The sequence below is a fragment of the Pavona decussata genome, unplaced genomic scaffold, assembly GCF_977016875.1.
Source record: "Pavona decussata unplaced genomic scaffold, jaPavDecu1.1 SCAFFOLD_201, whole genome shotgun sequence".
Lineage (NCBI taxonomy): Eukaryota > Metazoa > Cnidaria > Anthozoa > Scleractinia > Agariciidae > Pavona > Pavona decussata.
Genome location: NW_028145609.1, coordinates 1,110,001 through 1,133,360, shown reverse-complemented (window position 1 = coordinate 1,133,360; position 23,360 = coordinate 1,110,001). Strand labels below are relative to the sequence as shown.

The following is a 23,360-nucleotide window of genomic DNA, read 5'->3' as shown; positions in this document are numbered from 1 at the left end:
AACTTTTAAATTCAAAAAAGGAGAATACGCCGATGCTGTAAATATCTTGTAAATAGAAAAAGAGAGACTGTCTAGATATTGTAAATATTAACTTGTTGGTTCACAAAAGGAGACTGTTTAGGTCCTGTAAATAGCTTGTAAATTGAAAAATGGAGTCTGCCCCTGATCATGTCAGTATCATGTAAACCTAAAAGGGTAGACTGCTAATACCCTAGGATACTCTGTGAAATTGGCGTTGTTAAGCCCTAAGCGTTTTTAAGGCAACAGAAGTTCATACTCACCGCTGCAGTAACGAAGCGGACACGCAGGGGGCTTTTGCAGCTCGTAGACGTAAAATGGTCCGCAGTTTTTCACTCGGATTTTGTTGTTCCAGTAACAACACTCGCTTCTCCAGTGGTAACAAACTGTGCGAGTAACTACACATTCCGTCACAGTGGGATGAGCTCCAGCGAGCCATCCTGGAGCATATGTACCACAACGATTCTTCGGGGGGCATGAGGTTGGCATCCTGTCACCAGCACCAGCAGAGAAGCGATACCAGCCTGGGTTGAGATCATTCTTGTCACATTTTAGTGGGCTTTGAGCAGTGTTTCCCACAAGACGGTTGGACGAATTCAGAAATTTGTAATTGTTGCATGGGTCAAATGCTGCAAAGGAACATTGTTCAGTGGGTAGAGAAATAAAAAATTCTGCAAGGTTAAGAAACGCTGAAAAATTTGGAAATCTATAAAACTTGTAAATCACCATTTACATCCTGTAAATTACAATTTAAAATGTTTTTTTAGATTTCAATTTATGTCTTGTGGGTTTGTAAATCGAACTTTTCATGAAATTTACAGTTTGGTATGACCATGTAAATCTGCTGTAAAAGGCAATTTACAGAGTAACTTTCAACAATGGTATTTTGAAGAACATTTAAAATAAAAACGAGTAAAATATTGGAGTGACATTTGCAGTATCCACTAGTGTAAATAACTTGTAAATTTTTTCAATAAAACATGTAAATACTACGTAAATTGAGTTGCCAAATAGTGAAAATGGAGGAGTGCTCAGATCCTGTAAATATCTTGTAAAATTGAAAAAGAGAGATTGCCCAGATCCTGAGAATATCTTGTAAATTAAAAAAAGGGAGACTGATTAGATCCTGTACTATAATAATAATAATAATAATAATAATAATAATAATAATAATAATAATAATAATAATAATAACAATAATAATAATAATAATAATAATAATAATAATAATAATAACAATAATAATAATAATAATAATTATAATAATAATAATAATAATAATAATAATAATAATAATAATAATAATAAATGTTAGTTAACCAGGGTGACCTTTTCAGCATAAAATGCTGATATCAATAAGGGCTCTGTAAAAAAAGAAAAAAACCTAAAAAGCCTTATATCCTATAAGGATAACGAGGGCGAGAAACAGACTTCCATTAATGGTGAACTGTTTAACAGCACAAACATTTCTGCTTAACAGACCTTGATATTTTTTAAAGTGGTGTAGGCAACTGCAAAAATCTTAGTGGAGAAACATACACGTCATTAAAAATTCAAACCTATCAATGTATTCTCGAAAGAATACAACAAAGTGGCTATGATAGTAAAAATATATTAGTGTGGATTAGACACCAAAAACTCAAACTCCACTGTTGACGTTCTGAACGTCTTTTTTCCACATCAGCTTTTCACTTTATCACTTAATTAGCCTGTAACAGACGATTGTTGCCAGGCATTTGTGACAAGGCAAACAAGCACCGCAAATGATCTAATAACGTTGGTATAATTTTATCTTTATTACATTAAGGAGGCCTTAACCGAAGTTACGAGATGTCTATTGAAATAACAAGCACTCATCATTGCAAGAACTTAATTTCTATCCGCAACTCCTACAGTTATCCCAAAAAGCTACTGTTTTTAAATGAAGCTTCATCATAATTTTTGTTGTTTTTGAGGTCATTTTTTGTGATAGATATTTCTGAATGACAGATTCAGTTTTAATGTTACGTTAAGCACAATAGGGGCAGCGTTTGGTTACTAATGTCCCTGGCAAATTTGGCCACATTTTACAAGTTAAACGGCTTACAATAATTTCTTTGTCTAAGTGACGCTTTCGATTTGTTGACGTTCCTTCCTGGTTGCATAATGTCCCTAACAAACAACATTCAGAAACTTCGAATATTCTCGACGAATGTTTGTCCTGCGAACATTTCCGAGGGGGGTGAATAGGTCTACGAATCGGCGGATTTGGTAAATATTTTACCCCGGATTCTGGATTCAGAGCGAAATTTTAACGGATCTGTGGATCCTATGATCACAGCGGATCGCGGCTTTATCCAGTTTTGGGGCCCGGATTTTGGATTTTGGTTGTTAGGAAGTTCAAGTTTGCTCTTTTTTCTCGTATCTGCAAGATTTTGTTTCGATACAGACGTTGATTACATAAATATTTCGTTGATAGTCATCCTCAACGCTAAAACACAATATCACGCAAGGCAATTTCCAACAACTGAAGTCGCTTTGTATCTCACGTATCATCTAACGCCGCAAACGATTTGCGGATTCGGATTTAGTTGATTTTTTGAGCGGATCGACGGATTCAGCCATTAATCTTAGCGGATCGGCGGATTTATATACCCCTATTCACCCCCCTCATTTCCAGTCTTGAGTTGCCTAGGTTATCTGCCTCTAGACCTCTAAGCATTATTACAAATAGCATTATCCGCGTTACCACGTCTTTTTCTCATCGGTAAACACTTTTGTTTGCAGTTAAAACTATCCCAAAAATTATCTTGCTACCTTGTGCAAAATTCCAAGTAGAATGATACGCAACCTCTACATTAAATTTTGTTCTCGAAAAAAGTCCACTCTCTTAGTCTGAGCATATTTATATTACCAAGCGCTATTAATACATGCGCTTGACAAAACGCTCCCAAGCGCGATCAGCTGTGGCTTGGAATGTGTGTGGTACATGACAATGTGTAGGTAAGTAAAACCGCATGCGAACCTAAGTGGCCAACAGGGCCGGAGCTTAACCCGGTTTCTGTATCAAGAAGAAACTAGGAGTATTGCTACCGCCCCCTGGATGGGATAATAGTTCATCGCAGGGGGAATCCCAGTAGTTTAGTAACCCTGACTTGTACACCTGGGTCATGACAGAATGTGGAGCATCGTTTCTTGTGTAAGAATAAAATAAATCACTATATTCAGCATAAGGCACAAATTGGGGAAAGTATCCTGATAGAACTGAAATTTCTGATACAGTAAAAATAATTAATAAGACTATGGTTCTGCTTTCATGGCTTTCATTGAGAAAAGTAAATGAGGAATAAAAATAATTAAGAATTATGCATTATTGACTGAATGACATAGGTATGCTCATGCTCGGGGTGCATATACCACACATCGACATTAAAATCCAGAAGTATATAGGACGGTCTACCACATATATAAACTTAGTTCGGTAATGGCGGTACGAATTTTCATTTTCATGTCAATTCAAAATAATTTCAACAGCTTTTCTTTAATTGATATCCACCAAACTGCAACTTTATCCGTCTCTTGTGACATCCGTAGGTCTTGTGTTATCCGTAAGGGCTGTCAAGATTCGCCCCTCTATGTATGGCGTAAGCTACGAATTTCAAACGTTCGAGACAAGAAGGTCCTCGTGAACATCGGAAGATTTTGTGTTTGAAATGCATAATGAAATGCACTGTGAAATTCTACACAGTGAAATATTGCTCGGTGGAATAATTTTCAAAAGTCAGTAACACCGACCAGATAACTAGACCAAGACCCTCTCACACCCTTCAAACTGACTGGATTCAAAGTAGGATACTTTGTTACTCAGGAAAAAAATTTCAACAAACCTTACCTAAAACAACTACACATGCACAGGGGGTTGGGAGCCAATCAAGTTGTTTAATTACCTCTCTTTGTTATTGTTATCATTCCTTTTGGTCCATCTCCATATTCATTGAATGGTGTACAACTGTAGTTCACCTGACTTACTCCTTCAGCAACTGAGGTTGTACAAGTATCAGCATTACTGCCAGTTGTAGTGTTAAATATACTCTCCTGTTCTTTGTAGAATCGATACTTTGCAGGTGGGTTGGCTTGTGCACTGCACGTGATGCTGAGGGTTTTATTCATAAAAACACAGTTCCATTCACTCCACAAACTTGTGTTGATTGGACGATAGTCTACAATAAATGAACGTTTTAATGGTTACTTAAGATTGGTCAGTTATTGTCAATTCATTCCTGGAACTATTTGCTGATCGAGCCATTAAAAAAACTCTTTTGGAATGGTTCCAAATATTTAAAACTTGTGCAACCTATTTGTGCATAATTTTGTGTAATCTATTGCAAGTTACTATTGAAAAAACAAGGTTATATTGTCATTTCCTTAGTCAAATGGAATATTTCACGACTGCAATTTATGAGCTTGCAGTTAAAAGACTGAAATATCTCAAGTTAGCAAAATTTCAAATTTGAAATTAAACTTACAGTAAAAGTCAATGATAGTTTCCCGATCTCAACGCACCACAGTAAAATTAAGTACTTACCAACGGCAGCCAATTCAAGCCTTGCGAAATAACAGAACACTGTTGTAAAATATCACATTTATCAGCGAAATCCCCAGTTGCAATTATTATGAACACACTGACTTACACAAGCGACTGCCGTGTAAACTTGTTCCGTCTAAGACTTCTTCATTTGGTCGATATCTGATGTTACTATTTGCGGCGAAGCGTCATGCTCATCGAGGGGGCGGAAACATCGTCTCAGTGCTTTCGTGTCAGGATTTTCTTCCCCCTCCCCCGAAGAGCCTGATACTCAGGCTAGGTTACGTAACCACCAAAATAGGTCTGAACTGTTTGAGCAATAAACGTCTTGGTTTAGTGGAGTGTTATGTTGGCTATATTGCAAACAGGGACATTCATAGCCCCAAGCGCCGCTACTCCTGTTTTCGTGGCTGCAATGACACTAGAACTCAGCCCTTATTTATAAAAAAGTCTGTGAAATTCAACAGCTTGATACAGTCATCTTGGAATGTGCCCACAAACGCCTGAAGAGAAGTGGAGATAATTGTTTCTTAAATCTCTCGAAAGGAACCAGTAAAACGATCGGTCTTCATCGATGATTTCAATCCTTCAACAGGATTTTAACAAAAACGAAGCAGAACTTGAAAAAGGACACACTGTAACGTTGGTCCCTCCCTGATAACGTTAACATCGTTCAACCAATCACCTTGATACCTCGCAGAGGCGTCGAAAACAACTCGCGTCTTAGTGGTTGCTCTTTCTCGTTTCACTATAGGAAAGTGAGGGAGGAACCCCCTTCATAACGGTTCAGTCTTCTGTTGATGATACTTTGCGGATGCTGATTTTGGGCATGTAACCATTGCGAGTATTAATCTTCCTACTAATTTTCCCATCCAAACAGTTCAACAGGTGTTGTTTCGAAGGTTGCAGTCCTTCCACTGAAAGTGGAACTATGATTCTTGTATAGCCCACTATCGCACATTCTCCACTGATTCGACTTTGAAATTCTCGAAGACCCATCGATGGTACAGTGCGAGAATCCGTTCTGTCTTCTTGTTCTGAAGTCTCAAGTACAACGATCCATCACCAATTTTTGCCGGTCTGCCTGCTTCCTTAAAGTTAATAACTGCAACGTCCTAAAAGTCCGCAAAGTTCTCAATGTCCTTTAAATTATCCAGTCGGATAGGTCTAAAGTTTACCAGCTCTTTAAGATTACTAGCGATTTTACGCCGCTCGCCACCAAACTTACGATCAAGTCTCTCTTTCGCTGCTTGGCGTACGCAAACCCGAAATGTCCAAGACCCTCTATAGTTTTCAGAGCTTCTCCTGAAAAATACTGCCGTAGCTGTAGTAGTTTAAACTCTGGGGTCGCCGGCACAATTTCAAAAAAAGCCGTAAACACTGCTTTCCAATTTTCTTAAATCTTTCAGTGTTTCCCGAAAACACTGGAATGGCGACTCGCTTTAGTTGTCTCCACATATTTTGCCCAAATGAGAATGCAGTTCGGCTAGACAGACCAAAGAACGGAAGGTGTTGGTCTGGAAACGTACTTTCGCGGTGTTTTGTCATCCTGCCGAATTTTTGCGTCCACGAGTGAAGTTTTGAAACAATCACCGATGTATGGAAGGTCTCAAGAATCCACGCGCGCTTTCATACCAATTTCGTCATCTTTCGATCGTTTACCTCGCTCTTCCCTGAAGGTTGTCTCGTCTAAATTCAAAGACTCCGCTTTCGTTTTATCCGTCTCGTCAGAGTTTGAAGATTCCGCTTTCGTTTTACCTAAATATTCCTGGGCTCTATTTTGTGGCTTTGTAAATTCGTTTTCTAACTGCTCGATTTCTCTTCCGAGTTTTCTTCTATTGTATCGATCTCCTTGTCGTGAATATTCTTCAGAGAGGTTTTCCATAACATTCCTCGCCGACTCCCACGCCTTGTCAAGTCTTTGACATTCGTCTCGCACTTCGCCATGTCTTAGGGGATGATCATCATCTGTTACCGCCAACATCCTGCGTCTAGCTCGAGTAAAATTGGCTTTTGCTTTCAACTTCTCTTACTTGAACGTTTGCACGCGTACGAGTGTGTCCTCATGCACCTCTACACGGAATTCATTGTCTTTAACCTCGTGCTACTACCATTCTGTTTGGACGTTATGATTAACAGTAAAAGCCAAAATAGCTAATACGAAACTACTACCTAACTATGGGACGAAAGTAGGGGGAAAAAGCGAATGACGAAATATAAATTGATAATAGATTATAATTCAGGCTTGAACGGAAATCGAAAAACGAAAAATTTTCAGGCTTTATTTTCGCAACTACCTAAGTTGCGTACATAACTGCGATGATCATACACTTATTCATCCTTTCTTCTGCAGTTCAAACATATAAATTTTCATATATTCACTTTCACCTCTACGGATGAATTACGAATTCACAATATGACCAGCTCCCAGTCGGCTTGATAGTTTCATTGGCAGAGCACTACACCGGCATCGCAGAGGTTATGGGTTCGAATCTCGTTCAAGCCTGAATTTTTTTTTAAGGATTTCATTTCGTTTCTGCTTAAGTTGTGTATATAACTGCAATGATTATTCACTTATTCATTCTTTCTTCCGCAGTTGAAATATATTAACTTTCATATATTCATGTTCATCTAACTCCGGAGTACTTTCCGATTATGAGTGAAAAGAGAGTTTTAGTAAGGGCATTGTTTAACTTGTCCACACTTGTTACCCTTTGCACATTACCAGGCAATAAATGTTACACTAGTTTCATAAACTTACTGACTCACTTTGTACAAACACGTTGACGCTTCCAGTAGTAACATTTCCAACACCATTATCAGCAGTACATTTGTAGACTCCTTCATCCTGTTTACCACTGATAGTCAAAGGAAACGTGACCACACTGTTATCAGAAACTCGCGTCCAGACGATCTTTGGCGTTGGAACGCCACAGGCTGTACATTTGAGTGTCAAAACATCCCCCTCATTCTTTGTCTGGTCATTAGAGATTTCTGTAATCTCCGGTGGAACTACAGCAAAATTAAGAATGTGAGAACGTAAAATAAAGAAATTAAAAAAAAAAATGCCGTCGTGTATTCAGTTCTCTACCTACCTGTATAAGGCCGAGTGCGTTCAATCTCCGCGGCTATTCTAGCCAGTAGATTATTCTTAACGCGTTCTTGTTCTTTCTCATCAAGGACTTTCTTTTCCTCGGGGGAAGCTGAAAGCAAATTGTTTAGTAATCAACTGTTACCGAAATATCTAGCACTAGCAGGATTATCATTCTAATAAAAAAGCGGTGATGACTGAAATTAAGCGTACTTAAAAGTACGTTTGTTGAACGTTTCATAATCAGAATCAGCACAACATTTCACTTAATTGATTGGAGTCTACTATTCCAAGTAAGTTTTCATGAAATAATATCATATGTAGGTTTGAAAAGCATAGTTTAATACATCTTATTCACAGCCTAGGGAATATTTATTTAACCCGCGTGATAAAAATTGCTGCACTGTGTGTCCTTTCGTGAAGACATCGCGGAACTGGTTGCACCAAAGACCCCTCAGCAGCACGGCCTCTGCTGGCGACGAAACAAGAGCTTCAATTACTACCGTGCTGTTGTTTCAACCTGAGGTCGGGGGCCTGACCTGAAATTTGCCAGCTTCAACGTTCTGAGTTTTAGTTTTTAGTGATTGTTGGTAGCTGCGGCCTGATTTAATCTTACTTTCCTCTTAGCTTATTCCGTCGCGGACGAGGAAATCTTCAGCCCCTCACAAATCAGACGTTCACTATAGAAACTGAATGATACGACGGAAAAATAAGTTTATCTGGCGATAGACGAGTTAGACAAAAACCACAGAGGGAAAGAGGACCGTAACGATTCTTCAGGTGAAAGACGTATGTTTCTCAAACTCATTAATATTTCATCAAGCCAAAACAAAGCAAATCACTACCGTGAAGGAGGTTTAGAAATGTGATATGAATTATCATAAAATTTTGTGAACTTTTGCTTCGAATTTCTCCAAGAATTATCAATAGTTTGAGAAGCTATATCAAACACTCGAGAGAGTGTTTCCTCCTATTTCCAAACACCTCGAAGTTGGTTAAAAAAAAACTCGGCTGCACCTCGTGTTTCCAACCTACTTCTTGGTGTTTGGAAATCGGAGGAGACACTCTTCCTCGTGTTTGATATATTACATGAACGACCCTAAAGCCTGTTTAGCCCAGTAAAAGCCTTTGAACTTTATCTTTTAAAGCCGAATCCCAAAGTATTTTCCTCGTGGCAAAGAGCCAATGCGAGATAATATTTTAAAAAAAACTAATAAAATCTGATACGGTGATGCCCCTTCTTGGGAAAAAAAAACACTTGGCGCGTTAATGATTACAATAGATAAGGAGTTAAAACCCTCCCGGCAGTATGAAGGAAAAATACAGGCGAAAACAACCCACGTGTGACGGTCGACGACGTTTTGTGACGCAAATTAATAAACTGTAAAGAGCATTTGACAAACGCTATTCTTTGGAATATTGATCCTTAATGGGTGATGGATGACCAATAATTAGGAAAAATATACAATAAATAATGGCATGCAAAAGCTTATGAATGTTGCAAATGGTTGGTGATGAAAAATAACGTTTTGGGTAAACGTTATTCGTGCATTGCAGCTGAAATATATAGAAAATTATCTGAAAAACAACTTTTTGTAAGCAGACGGTATTTTTTGTACAAATTGGTATAAAAAAAATTAAAACAGTTTTCGGCAAACGCCATTCATGTGATTATTAACAGCGATCGATTGACAATTCGAGGGCCAGAAGAGGAACATATTGGAAGGTTTGGTATGATAAACTCCAAAGAAAATTTTATTCCAAACATGCTCCAAAAAACGGTAAAACAACAACAACCAAGAAAAAAGAATAAAAAAACACAACAACAACAACAAATAGTTTCCAATTACAGCAAACTACAACTGTATGTTGCCGCTCGTATGTAAATAGCTTTAACAAAACTGTACGCAGCCGTTGAAATGGTGATAATTAACTATGCTAAATGCAGAGAAAACCTGTCGAATAGATAATTTCACTCAGCTGGTAACTTTATGACGACGCCTTGATCTAAAACGATCAATTTGAAAAAAAAGCATTAAAAATAAGAAATTATATCGTCTAGAAAATAAAATAAACAAATTCCATTTTGCTATGTTTTATTCATCTCAATATTTCCTTGCCAATTCTTTCATCCTCGATTAGAATTAGATCCACAGGTCTTAGAAATCAGCAAAGAAGCATCAATACACTCAGTATGGGAAAATAATTCGCCCAGAAACCTTAATTTGCAACTTTCTGTGGCCATACTGATTGTCTACCATCTCGACACTTGAAAGAAGGTAAACATTCCATCCATGGCAAAGGAATTGGGTTAGGGTTAGGGAAACATCAAGAATAACATTAAACGTATATTGTACCCTCCAAAGGCATTCTCATTCCCTTGAATTCCCATCGTTATCACACCCGATCTGCTTGGGTCGTGGGTTCGATTCGCACTGATGTCTAAAAAATTTTCTTCACCTCGTGTTGTTTTCGATTTCCCTGCGCAGGTGGAATTCTATGGGTTCACCTCAACATTTTAACTTTCACTGATTCACCGTAAAATGGTAAATAAAAGGGCCAGAAAGAACTAGAGTATTAAAGTAAATGTTTCCGTTTGTTTAAAGACTTCCCTTTAGCAATGAATTAACAATTGCATTATTTGCGCTGGTTGGCAAATTTCGTCGTTTCTAGCAATAATTTTGGAAAGAGAGCGTTTAATATTTCCCTGTTGGACAGCTTGTTTCTCCCACATTTCCAGATCGATGCTTTAAACGATTTTGCTTCGATAGTTTTACTCTAAGTTTTTAAATTTTCGACAACCTGCAAGTTTTCAGTAAACTAAATCGAAATTGCCACAACTTATAGGAGACATATTTCTGCACGCCGTGCGGAGCAAAATGAGTGGAAAGACTTGTAGAAATGCATCTATCTAAACCTAATTTGTTTTTGGTGAGTTGTACTCGAAACATATTTTCTGCTTGTCAATTCAAGAACTCGACCAACTTTACCATACTTTCTATGCTAAAATGACAAAACCATTTGGTGTTTTCCCTCCGTTTTAAGGCAGTAAACGTTTCCCTTATAAAAGGGAAGCTGAAAAATAACTTCTTGTAAACAGTCGGCGGTATTTGTTGTACAAGTTGGCATGAAATTTAAATCAATTTTCGGCAAACGCCAATTATTAAAAACAGCGATTGACAATTCGAGGGCCAGAAAAGGAACATATTGGAAGGTATGCTATGATAAACTCCAAAGAAAATTTAATTCCAAACATGCGAACGAACATGTTAACACGAAATTTATTTTTCTGCTTTTTAATCCAGAAACTGGATAAATACCATATCTATAGTGAAATGACAAAACAGTCGGTTGTTTTCCCTCATTTTTAAGGCAGTAAACGCTTTTTTACAACACGCGGGAAAAGTCTAAACATTTTTTTCTTGTTGGTGAGCCGGTATAATGTGAGACAGAAAGAGACGTCAAGAGTTAACAAATTGTCATAAGAAGCGTATGAGATAAGTAATTGGAATTTTCGGTATAAAAATTCGTATCCAGACTTGATCACAAACGAAAACTTGCATGTTGCACTCCATCTGTCTTATTGCGTATTTAGGTTAAATAACTTCTTGCAAGGACCCGTTAAGTTTCCAGCCCCTATAGCTTATCAAACCCAGTAAGAGTTTATGTCACATAAATCGATAAAGACGCTACAAGAAGAATTAACCTTACACAATCAATAAAGATCAAGAAAGGTTCAGGGAATGGTAGGTTTTGATTATTGCCTTTTGGGAAATGGGATCCAGTACATCCTATGACACATTTTTGGTAAAAAAAAAATTATAAATAAAATAAATAAATGAAAAACACTTCCGACAAAAGTTATTTCCTTACCTTGCTGGGCTTCTGTATTATACTGCAGACAAATTTTGCAAAGAAAACACAAGAGAAGGAAATCAAGAATGGAGAGGAAACAACCTGCCATACTTGAATGGAGACAACTTGATGCCAAATGATAACTCACTGTATGTAGTGTTGGATAATACGAGACCAAAAGCGACTGATTGGTCAGTGACAGATCGGTTAAAACTCAACTGAAAGACAGATATGTCATCCACGAATTCAAAAGTATGACCATGGATCTCTCCTATTGGCTGTTGAAACACGCCGATTATTAATACAGGCTCTTATTTCAATTTACTCTTTAAAACTTCCTCTGTAGGATTTCGACAATACAATTTTTAGAAAGAAGAGCGAAAGAAGAACGAAAGGTAAAAGTATGCTGAAGGGATATATTTCCCTTGACACAGAAAAGCAGCAATGTTGTTGAAATTCAAGTAACATAACAAAGGGGGATAAAATTTCCTAAAAAAAATAGAAAACCAATTGGATATAATATGTTTCACATGGTCAATTAACGGTGCAGTATATTTAGCAATGACGCGGGAGACAATGTGTGCTGGCAGCTGATGGTTGGGGGTGCAAATTAGTAAATTTCAAACATTATTCTTATAAATATTAAAAGCAGTTACTGATAACGGAGAAGGTAAACAGCGACAAACTAATTAGGTTGGTAGACTATAATAGTTAGTCTTCTTTTCTATTTGCCATAAAACACAATGATCTAGTCTGATACAAGAGTAGCAATAAAGATATGACAAGGAGATCTCAGGAAACCATTGGGCTTATATAAAGAGGTCACTTCAAAAGCAAAATAAATACAAATACTGCTGCGTATGTACGGCATGAACAAATCAGAATTATTTCAATAAAAAACTCGTTCATTTCTTTCTTGAAGGTGGGAAAGGTAGATGAACATGTGATATGTGTTGAAAGAGAATTCTAAGTTTTAGGACCTACATTATAGATAATAAAATGTAAACTGTTTAAGATTAGTACGACAGGCTTATTTTTGCTGCAGAGAAATAAAATTGACGTTGTAACATAAAAACACCAAATAACAAGAAAGTGATATATTATTCCCTAAAACACTCAAATCCTCTTTAAAAATCACACCTTTGCCACGACTTCTAAACCTGGGAAAATTAATCAAAAGCGTATTTTAGACTGACATCTTTGTCGACGATCCTAAACAAGAAAGCTGACATAATTAAAAATACCGGAAAATGTTGAGGGTCTGGGATCCCCAAAACACACATGCGTTGAATTCTAAAACCCGTGTTTTACAAAACAGTGCCATATGAAGAAATTAATTAAAACTGGATTAAACGTGTTCTCTCCAAGGAGGGGTATTTTTGTTCTGTATTGTTCTCATTGCTTTAACAAAAATAGCCCAATCATAATCCATTATCTGCACTTATGTCAGAATGTCTGCACAGTTTTAAAGTGCGCAAAAATATCACTGTAGTAGAAGGCACTTAGGAAACCCGCGCAGAACGTAAGCGCAGTAGCAAAAGTAAGTACCGTCCTTAAACAAAAAGGGCCGGGTTGTTCGAAAGCCGATTAACGCTATTCCACGGTTAAAAGTTAATCGAGGCTTTCATCGTCGCTCGTTAAAATAGGTTTAAAGGCTAATTTCAAGCTAAAGGTAAAGAAAAGTCTAAGTCAAAACTGAGGGCCGAAAATCTTTTGGGAGAATCTTTTTGGATTAGTAATTGAACTCAAGTAAAAGTTTGCGTTAATCCAGGATTAGCTTTATCGGGCTTTGAACAACTGGGCCCAGAAAATTATCGGAACTTTTTATTTCAGGTATATCACAAATTTGCATAACCGCTGGTGGTGGCATCTGTCCACCGATGTAAAGTACAATCGTAAGTCGATTTTTTTATGGTCGGCATTAAAACTTTAGAAAGAGTGATTTCAACTCAGATTATTCACTGGGACGTGGACGAAACAAAGCCAAGCTATGTACATTAATTCTTGGCATAAACAATAGCAGAAACGCAACTGGGACTGAAAAAAGGGAGCCGCCACCGCGCGACCGGTGGCCTCTTAATAGCGCTTCTATTTACAGTATTATACTCATAACAGCTTGGAGACTTTGAAAACTAGGGGAATAGATAACAGTTACTGACATCGAAAGGCGCAAACGACGAGAAATGGACTAAGTATAACATCATTGGTGACAAACCCGGTTCCGCACTATCAACAAAATGACATAACGACATAAAGAAAATATATTTAAGAAAAATATGGTTCTACCAAAATCATTCAGCTTATATTTCTTGCCCCGTGTTTAGAGCTCGTGTTTATATTATACCTGTGTTGTGCGCTATATTAACTAACTCCAGATGTTCACAGACTTTTCACAGAAAACATTACTGCCGATTAACTAATTTTTTCGCATGGCAAGAAGGGAAAAAAATTCTTATTCGCTCGGCTATTCTTGTTTTAGTGACGACAATTTCTATTACCAGCAAACTTTTAATGAGCCCGATCAGCGTCCGAGCCCAAACAGCATACGCAATGCTTTTACGCTGCCAGCGCCCCTTTGACGTCTAAAAATTATCCAGCTGTTACTGGGGGCTGTGCCACCCCCTCAGCTAGAAGAAAATCTTTTTACGTTAGCGGTGAATTTATTAAACTTAACGTGTTCCTTCAGTCATCTCTAAACATCACAACAAGCAAGCCTTTCTGGTTAATTGATTAGGACAGTAAATAACTTGGAACTAAAATGTGATATTTGCTGCTTCTTAAAAATGGAAAGGAGTAGAACGATTGAACATGAAGTTTGTAGGATCCATGTCAGGCAAGATGTTATACTGTTAATAAGCCAGATTGAGTATCATGCAGTGTGTCGACAGGTGCCAAGAATTAGCATTGTTAAATAGTTGCCTACACGCAGACGTTGCATATTTCCTTTGAGCGAAAAAGGAGGCAGCAAGCATGTGAGCGCACAGGCTATCAGAGAGCAGCTTAATAGGACAAATTATTTCCTTTGTTACAAAGATGCGAACTGTTCTTTGGTTATCCTTTCTGTGTTTATAGCCGCTGCATTTCTGGTGACATAAAATGGCGAAGATTGTTTCCCTCGCTCTCCTTCTTCTAATGGGAATACCGTCTAAAGCTGGTATGTTAATTTCAGCCGTTTGTTTAACTGGGTAACACTTCTTACAATTGCTTTTTGTGAATTACGCACAAGCACTGAAAAAATATTTCGTTTCTTTGTGCTAGTTTGATTTTCTCGAACTGTACCTGTGCGCCTTTGATTGTTTATTATTTCATCAAAACAATTCTGCATCCTACAACATCGTATACCGTATTTCGTCCTAATGTAGTTAACAGATTGGTAGGTCAAATTTTTGCCTAAAATGTTTTTGTTTTACTTTTGTACAGAAAATAAAAAATATTTTCTAGGTATAATCTGACTACTTTACGTTTTTCCCTCTAGATTCAGTTTGCCCAGATGATTGGAAAGAATTTAATAACTCCTGCTATATTCTGATGCACAAATACCGAAACACGTCCGAATTCGACTGGTTGACAGCTTCGAATGTGTGTCGTGGTTTTGGAGGGAATCTCGCCAGCATAGGGAGTGAAAAGGAAATGGAACTTGTTAGAAACTTCTCTTCACAGCAAAAGACTGATCATGCTTGGATTGGCTTGGTTTACTGGTTTCAGGAAGGCGGATATCTTTGGAGTGATGGAACACCTTTTAACAGTTCTGTTTACGCAGACTGGCTTAATGACAAACCGTGTAACCATTCTGGCATTGGTTGTGTTCAACTATCAAGAGATGGTTCGGATTTTACAAATTGCAACTACAAGGAAAACCAAGAGTTCATCTGTGAAAAGCCTAAAGGTAGGATTGCCGTCAAAAAGCGCAAGAAAGAGAAAAAAAAATAATAAGAACTGTGCATTATTAGGTTTGTTTGTCGATCGTTGCGATCAATAAGTTACGCTGGGGGAAGTCCATTAGCGTCAGATTATTTAATCAAAACTTGGCAAATTTCTGAATGTTTTTTTAACGTTAAGGAATGAAGAAGAAAACGAGCAAATTTAAACGGAGCAGTCAAGCTTGATGTTTTGTTTGTCACATATCATACTGTTTTGAAACCTGCTACAGTTTGTCTTACCAACACAGCTGTTTAGATTCTTTAATGAGATGTTTTTGGCTGCTTCTTAATTTTAAGTAATACAAGTGTTCTAAATTGTTTACAAGTTGCCTTTTCAAAAGAGACGTAGGCGTTCTTTGAAGAATAAAATAAAATAGATATATACAAAAAATATTTATATGAGTTAATATCCCCCAATAAGAAATAAATAAATAAATAAATAAATAAATCAATAAAGGTGTTCATTTTTCTCGCAAGTTTTCCTGTGTAACTTGTTAAATGGGTCACGAAAATAGGCCATAGGATAAATTCTACCTGCAAGGAATACTCTTGGACAAACAACATTCCATTTGGGATAGCTTTTTGGATATCTGTTCTGTCGATATCTGTTTCTTCGGCAAAATGTCAGTTTAAAATTTCCGTACACTGGAAAACTAATTTCTTTCCTTTTGAGCGGACAAACATGTTGTTTAGAAAGCAGCTGAACAGGTGAGCAGTATCATCTTACACAAATATATCTTTGAAAACGATTTGAGAACACAGGAGACAGTCTTTCAAGTCCGTTTGCTTAAATGTTCTCGCTGTGTGCCGGTTAATATCGGTTATTCAAGGAGAATTTGAGCAAATTACGTAGAAACACATATATCAAGGAGTTTACAAAGCAGTCGGAGGAAAAGAATCCAAAACAAATGCAAGTTACCTAAAGATGGGTTTCGTATGTCGCATGACATAAGCTAAAGAAATTGAAAAAACACGCACATCACAAACCCGGAATCCTTTTTGTACTCCTAAAATTAGCGATACTGCTAAAATAAAATCCCATGATGATAAAATTCGCTAATTCAGCTTAGGTGACCGTAATTTTGATCCGTAAGTAGCATCTGCTAAGCAGATTTTAGAGCTGAACACTAAGACATCTGTATTACTAGGATAAACAGCGATAGAAAAGTGGCAGTAATAATTAAGTGTCGTACGTAAAGGGGGAGGGGTGGGTGAGGTTAAGGGGGGGGTGGGGTGGGGTGTGCCTAACTCTATATTTGTCATAAAAGGGGTACGCTGGAATTGATTGTTTTTCCTTTTTAGGCCCACTGCCTTGCCCTACAGCTGACTGGTTTCTCAATGGCTTGACTTGCTACAAGGCCAGTGACAAGTGGAAAACGTGGTTTGATGCACGTCGGGACTGTCAAGCATCCGGAGGAGATTTGCTTAAGACCGATGAAAAAGAAAAGCGAGGTTTCATAGCTTTTTACCTGGATTTGACTGGTCTTAAAAACGCAACGAGTGTAAGTTAAAAGAGCATTTAGCAGAATATTATAACGAACTTGCACTCACCTTTTTTTAGTGTCCTTGGAATAGCCAGAAAATGTATTTGTATTGGTGGATCGTTAAAATAATGGTTCATTCATGTTAACAATAACCCTACTAGTGCACAGAAACTAGTGTTAATTATCTTTGGCCAGGGATGGTTAGGATGCAACTGAAGCAACTTGAAAAAATGGCGAACTTTTTCAAGTTTTTCTTGTTTTTTTTTGGTGGAAAAAAATCACTAAAAGCTACTTATTATGGTATATTCTTCCGCAGTGAAATCACTTGTCGACTACTGTGCGGTGGACCAAGACAATCGCACGCGTCTCAACCAATTAGGAAATGTAAACGAGAGTCACGTAAACAAGCGTCTTTTCCAAAATGGCTGAGATCGGAGCTTAGATCAGCACGGAGATCGAACAATGGACAAAAAATCGGCTAGTGTGCGGCAAGCTGATCGGCCGACAAATTTTCTCCCGATTTGACCCCGACAAAAAATCTGCGGTTTTCCGACAAAAAATAATTTATGATTTTACAAGTGCCGAAAGTTGGATTCTTGCTTCCAGAAAAATGGGCCGGTCATAATATCTTAGTCTTAAAATGTTGCCACAAGATCACAATATCCGCCTCTCAAAAAACTGACACAAGATCGCATCATATGCATCTCATATAGCTGCCACAAGTTAACAACATCCGCGTCTCAAAAAATTGCCACAAGACCACAATATCCGCGTCTCAAAAAACTGCGATAGAGATCGCAACATCCCTGTATTAAAAAGCTACCACAAGATCACAACATTCGTGAATTAAAAAGCTGCCACATGATCACAATATCCGCGTATTAAAAAGCTGCCACAAGATCACAACATCCATGTATTAAAAAGCTGCAAAGAGATCACAACATCCGTGTATTAAAAAGCTGCCACAAGATCACATTATGCGCGTATTAAAAAGCTGCCACAAGATCACAACATCCATGTATTAAAAACCTGCAACGAGATTACAACATCGGTGTATTAAAAAGCTGCCACTCGATCACAACATCCGCGTCTCAAAAAGCTACCACAAAATCACAACATCCGCGTCTCAAAAAGCTGCCACAAAATCACAACATCCGCGTCTCAAAAAGCTGCCACAAAATCACAACATCCACGTCTCAAAAAGCTGCCACAAAATCACAACATCCACGTCTCAAAAAGCTGCCACAAAATCGCAACATCCGCGCCTCAAAAAGCTGCCACAAAATCAAAACATCTGCGTCTCAAAAAGCTGCCACAAAATCACAACATCCGCGTCTCAAAAAGCTGCCACAAAATCAAAACATCTGCGTCTTAAAAAGCTACCACAAAATCACAACATCCATGTATTAAACAGCTGCCACATGATCACAGCATCCGCGTATTAAAAACCTGCAACGAGATTACAACATCCGTGTATTAAAAAGCTGCCACTCGATCACAACATCCGCGTCTCAAAAAGCTACCACAAAATCACAACATCCGCGTCTCAAAAAGCTACCACAAAATCACAACATCGGCGTCTCAAAAAGCTGCCACAAAATCACAACATCCGCGTCTCAAAAAGCTGCCACAAAATCACAACATCCACGTCTCAAAAAGCTGCCACAAAATCACAACATCCGCGTCTCAAAAAGCTGCCACAAAATCGCAACATCCGCGCCTCAAAAAGCTGCCACAAAATCAAAACATCTGCGTCTCAAAAAGCTGCCACAAAATCACAACATCCGCGTCTCAAAAAGCTGCCACAAAATCAAAACATCTGCGTCTTAAAAAGCTACCACAAAATCACAACATCCATGTATTAAACAGCTGCCACATGATCACAGCATCCGCGTATTGAAAACCTGTCACAAGATCACAACATCCGCGTATTAAAAACCTGCCACAAGATCACAACATCCGCGTCTCAAAAAGCTGCCACAAAATCACAACATCCGCGTCTTAAAAAGCTACCACAAAATCACAACATCCGCGTCTCAAAAAGCTGCCACAAAATCAAAACATCTGCGTCTCAAAAAGCTACCACAAAATCACAACATCCGCGTCTCAAAAAGCTGCCACAAAATCAAGACATCTGCGTCTCAAAAAGCTGCCACAAAATCACAACATCCGCGTCTCAAAAACCTGCCACAAAATCAAAACATCCGCGTATTAAAAACCTGCCACAAGATCACAACATCCATGTATTAAACGGCTGCCACATGATCACAACATCCGCGTATTAAAAACCTGCCACAAGATCACAACATCCATGTATTAAACGGCTGCCACAAGATCACAACATCCGCGTATTAAAAACCTGCCACAAGATCACAACATCCACGTATTAAACGGCTGCCACATGATCACAACATCCGCGTATTAAAAACCTGCCACAAGATCACAACATCCGCTTGTTAAAAAGCTGCCACATGATCACAACATCCGTGTATTAAAAAGCTGCGACATGATTACAACATCCGCGTATTAAAAACCTGTCACATGATCACAACATCCGCTTGTTAAAAAGCTGCCACATGATCACAACATCCGCTTGTTAAAAAGCTGCCACATGATCACAACATCCGTGTATTAAAAACCTTTCACATGATCACAACATCCGCGTATTAAAAACCTGTCACATGATCACAACATCCGCTTGTTAAAAAGCTGCCACATGATCACAACATCCGCTTGTTAAAAAGCTACCACATGATTACAACATCCGCTTGTTAAAACCTGCCACATGATCACAACATCCGCGTATTAAAAACCTGCTACATGATCACAACATCCGCTTGTTAAAAAGCTGCCACAAGAGTACAACATCCGCGTATTAAAAAGCTATCACATTATGACAAAATCAGCGTCTTTAGAAGTCTACTACGATCTCCACATGATGTCGCTAACTGCGTCTTAAAAATTTGTCAGACGATCGCAGCATCCATGTCTTTAACATTTGGCACACGGTTACAACAACCATGTCGTGAGATGTTGACATAGTCCATTGGGTGGAAGGAAACTTAAACTCTAAATTTATAGAGAAAAAAAATTAACAGGCCGTCTATACTATTCATCCGAAGATGGGAGAAAAATTTCGCAAACACTAAAGTTTGTCTCCGTACCTACGACTTAACTGGCAACAATTTAGTATAATACTTGATTGCTCGCATACATGATATATGATCTTTACATAAAAGCCAGACAATTTAGAGCATGTTTTTTCTTCAAAAGTTCAATGTTTCCTACCTTTTTTGAGTAATTTAAGTTTATTGTTATTGTTATTTTTGCCATTTTTATTCCTATCTATTGGTTTTTGTAACTTTTGAGCCAATTTGATTTAAGGTTACCTTTAGAGGTGTCATCAGAGGAGTCTCGCGTACAAGCGATGTAGCGCGTCCGGTTTAAACTGTAGATACTTGAACCCTGAGAACAAATTAAAGCTTAAAGAGCTGGCTATCAAACTAAACTAAGAATTTTGAAATAAAACGAATTGCCGAATTTTTAGCGCTGTTTTCTCGAATCAATTTTTTCACTTGGAGGAGACACTTCAAAGAGCTAAAACTCAAAAGGCATTTGTTCGTTTGCCTTCAAATTTGGACAGTAGCTAGTTTAACTTACAAACAACAATAACACGTCTGCGAATTTTTTCTTTCGAAATAACTCCGAGAGCGATTTTTGTACGATCACTCCACATTTTTTTTCATCCTATTTCGAAAATGCTCTATAACTGTTCATTGCGATTGAATATGGCAAAACGCAGACACGTGTTTAGCGTTTTGGGTCCAGAAACTGAGGAGCAAATTAAATCAGCGAAAAACAAAATTAGCTTTGACTTGTAGCTTTAAAAAGGTGATTCGGGTGCTCGCATTAAGAGATCGTTAAAAATTCGACAATTCACTTTGTTTCAAAATTCTTGGTATAGTTCGATAGTCAGCTCTATAAGCTTTACTTTGATCTAGGGGTTTAGGTATCTACCGTTTAAACTGGTCGCGCTACATCGCTTAAACGCGAGACACCTCTGAAGGTATCTGGTAACCTTGACTCGAGTAGTTGGCTCTGCATTTAAATGGGATGAAAATCATCCTCGTGGGTACTGTAATTAATTAACTGTAAAACTATTCAATCTTTGTCTTGTTTCACAGCATGTGTGGATTGGCGACAAAACGAGCAGTGCATGTGTAACGATGTCAACTGATGATGGTTTGAAGCTTGAAGTTGAAAACTGCGAACAAACAATGCTTTACGTTTGTGAAAAGCAAGCTTCAGGTACAAGCTAAAGTAATGCCTTAGAATGTATTTACACCTGTATGGAAGAAACGTAGGCGGTTTTGCGAATGACTTCATTTTTTCTGTTCGTCACTGCTACAGGTATTGTGTAGCTTGCCCCGAATGGTATTAAGAGAAACGTCTTTACATTTTTTAAATAAGTTTAAAAACAGACCACACGAATGCTTATTCTATTCATATTTTATTCCTATTTCCGTTAGCTGTAATAACAACTCAGTGATCTTCTCATTTCCAGAAAAAAATCTATTTTTCAAACACAGTCACAAAACAGGAAATGATATCTTCTCCGTCTATCTAGCTAACAAAACGATGTCTTCATATTGAACGGATGGTTGTCCTTTTAACGCTTTCCTATTTTTACGCTCTTAAGGGTCCTGCGATTTCTGGGGTATAAAGTGTAACAAAAGGGAAGCCCAGTTCATCGCTTTTTTGTTCGTAGGCCTGAATTCACTGTGTATCTTCAATCCTCCCCAGACTCAAATTAAGTTATCCCAATGTGCCTACATCATGTATTGATAGTTTATGTTTTCTTGTAACACGTAGATCAAAGGCTCAAATGCTTCGAATGTTACAGTAACATGACCTTTAAAGAGTGGCCAGGCCGTCCATGTATTTTCATTGGTAGCCAATGCTACTATGTTTCGAATCAGCAAGGATCAAGTGCTGAAAAGCGTTTCAAATATGGATGCACTAAGACGTTTGTAACAAAACTGATATGGATGGTTATTTTATACAATGCTGCGATGGTTACTTGTGCAATGACGATTTGTTATGAAGATATTTCCTTTAAAACCATTTATTTTTGTTTTCAAATTACTATTTAATTATAAAGTTATACTATTAATCTTTAGCTGGACCAGTACCATATAATCATGTTATTTTACTAATATGGTATGGTCTTATTAATTTATCACGAGTTGTGATCTAGCAATTGACCCGGGGCCATCCTCCTACCATCAGCTGTTCCTAAAATTTGTTAGAAAGGAATTATTGGCACAAATTTGGGTCACAAGACCTCCTTGTGATCATGGAATAATTAATAATATGCTTATATTTAAGCATGAAAGGGGAATGCAAGGAGAACTTTATGCAGAGCAGCTCTGTGTTGAGATGCAGTTGGATTATCGATTCTGTCGGCCTATCAGTTTCAAAGTCAAGTAAATATGAACAACTTCATGAATTGAATTCCCATCCTCCGTCATTTAATTGTATTATAAAAGACCCCAAAAGTAGGGAAAGTTGTCATTTCTGTTATCTTAGTAAATCTCCTAAATTAGACCATCCAGCTCTTTGAAACATCGCACCCATTTTGCTTTGAAAACAATAATTTGTCTGTTATCTTGTATAAACATGTTTAAACATATCAGCCACTATTAATTAAGATCTGTGTTAGTTATTGTGCATGTTATGTTCTTGTTTATTTTTCTCTCCAGTAATTAAATCCCCCAAAGAGGAAGGGGATGAGTCCTCCATAAATGCAGTTGCCTACATATCTTCTGGTGTTGCATTGCTTCTGTTGCTGATAGTTTCGATTATCATCAGCATCTGGTGCTACCGCAAGTCACATCGCAAGAAAATTGAAAGGTTTTTATCTTTAAAGGTCTTAACACTTTTAACACTCTGTCAGGTTTTCCGAGATCCTGAGGATGGTGAGCAGGGTTGTCCCCCTCCTCACCCCACCCTTGCTCAAAACTCCAAAAGCATTTTTAAAGCAGACCAAGTCTTCTGTACTTTCAAAGTCTTACCTTCAGCTCCGAATGAAGGTAACAGATAGGACTGGGGTAGGTTACTTCAGTTTGAACTGAGCAAGATCTATACTACTATGAAACATTCAAACATAAAAGACTGGTACTGGAGTATAGTCATTTATTTTTCTTTCATTGATAGGTATCAAAGAAATTACCAAACACAAGTAAAACGTTTCTAAGGCCAACTTGCAATGAAGGATTTCAATCCGCATGCCTAAATCTCAGCAGAAGAACTGGGCATATATACTTTTTTTTTTACCTCGTTTGCAACTACGCTGAGAAAGCTTCAACCGAAACTTAAAATTCCAGTCTGGTTTTTATAGCTTGATTGGTTAGCTGAACTTTCATCCT

General features: G+C 37.8%; 3 protein-coding genes across 8 annotated transcripts in view; 1 reads left to right on the top strand and 2 right to left on the bottom strand.

Annotated features, from left to right (window-relative positions):
* Window positions 1-23,360, bottom strand: part of LOC146461204 (Fc receptor-like protein 5) — a 288,679-nt gene that overhangs the window by 115,766 nt on the left and 149,553 nt on the right. The gene's annotated exons all lie outside the window — the stretch shown is intronic.
* On the bottom strand, window positions 204-5,365 carry LOC146461215 (pancreatic secretory granule membrane major glycoprotein GP2-like). Of its 2 annotated transcripts, XM_085087062.1 has the most exons (3): window positions 4,689-5,365; window positions 3,945-4,217; window positions 204-647 (listed from the first exon to the last, which is right to left on the bottom strand). In XM_085087062.1, the coding sequence occupies exons 2-3, from the start codon at window positions 4,165-4,167 to the stop codon at window positions 256-258; spliced, it is 615 nt and encodes a 204-aa protein (XP_084943188.1). In that variant the 5' UTR covers window positions 4,168-4,217; window positions 4,689-5,365; the 3' UTR covers window positions 204-255. The 2 variants fall into 2 exon arrangements, with proteins under 2 accessions (XP_084943188.1, XP_084943187.1); XM_085087061.1 differs by lacking the exon at window positions 4,689-5,365 and having other exon boundaries at window positions 3,945-4,299.
* LOC146461214 (mast/stem cell growth factor receptor Kit-like) overlaps window positions 13,804-23,360 on the top strand; it is a 17,885-nt gene continuing 8,328 nt past the window's right edge. For 2 of the 3 annotated variants that reach the window (XM_085087032.1, XM_085087031.1), the window contains exons 1-5: window positions 13,804-14,682; window positions 15,004-15,414; window positions 16,751-16,950; window positions 21,117-21,240; window positions 22,695-22,845. In XM_085087032.1, coding sequence (XP_084943158.1) covers window positions 14,625-14,682; window positions 15,004-15,414; window positions 16,751-16,950; window positions 21,117-21,240; window positions 22,695-22,845 — 944 coding nt within the window. In that variant the 5' untranslated portion in view covers window positions 13,804-14,624. The remainder of the gene's footprint in view (window positions 14,683-15,003; window positions 15,415-16,750; window positions 16,951-21,116; window positions 21,241-22,694; window positions 22,846-23,360) is intronic. The other variant, XM_085087033.1, reaches the window with a different exon arrangement.

Excerpts from the sequence above, each read along its gene's own strand:
- LOC146461215 (XM_085087062.1), bottom strand. The coding sequence starts at position 4,167 with ATGAATAAAACCCTCAGCATCACGTGCAGTGCACAAGCCAACCCACCT. Across the intron at positions 648-3,944 it reads GATAACAATAACAAAGAGAG|CATTTGACCCATGCAACAAT; the intron begins GTAATTAAACAA and ends GTTCCTTTGCAG.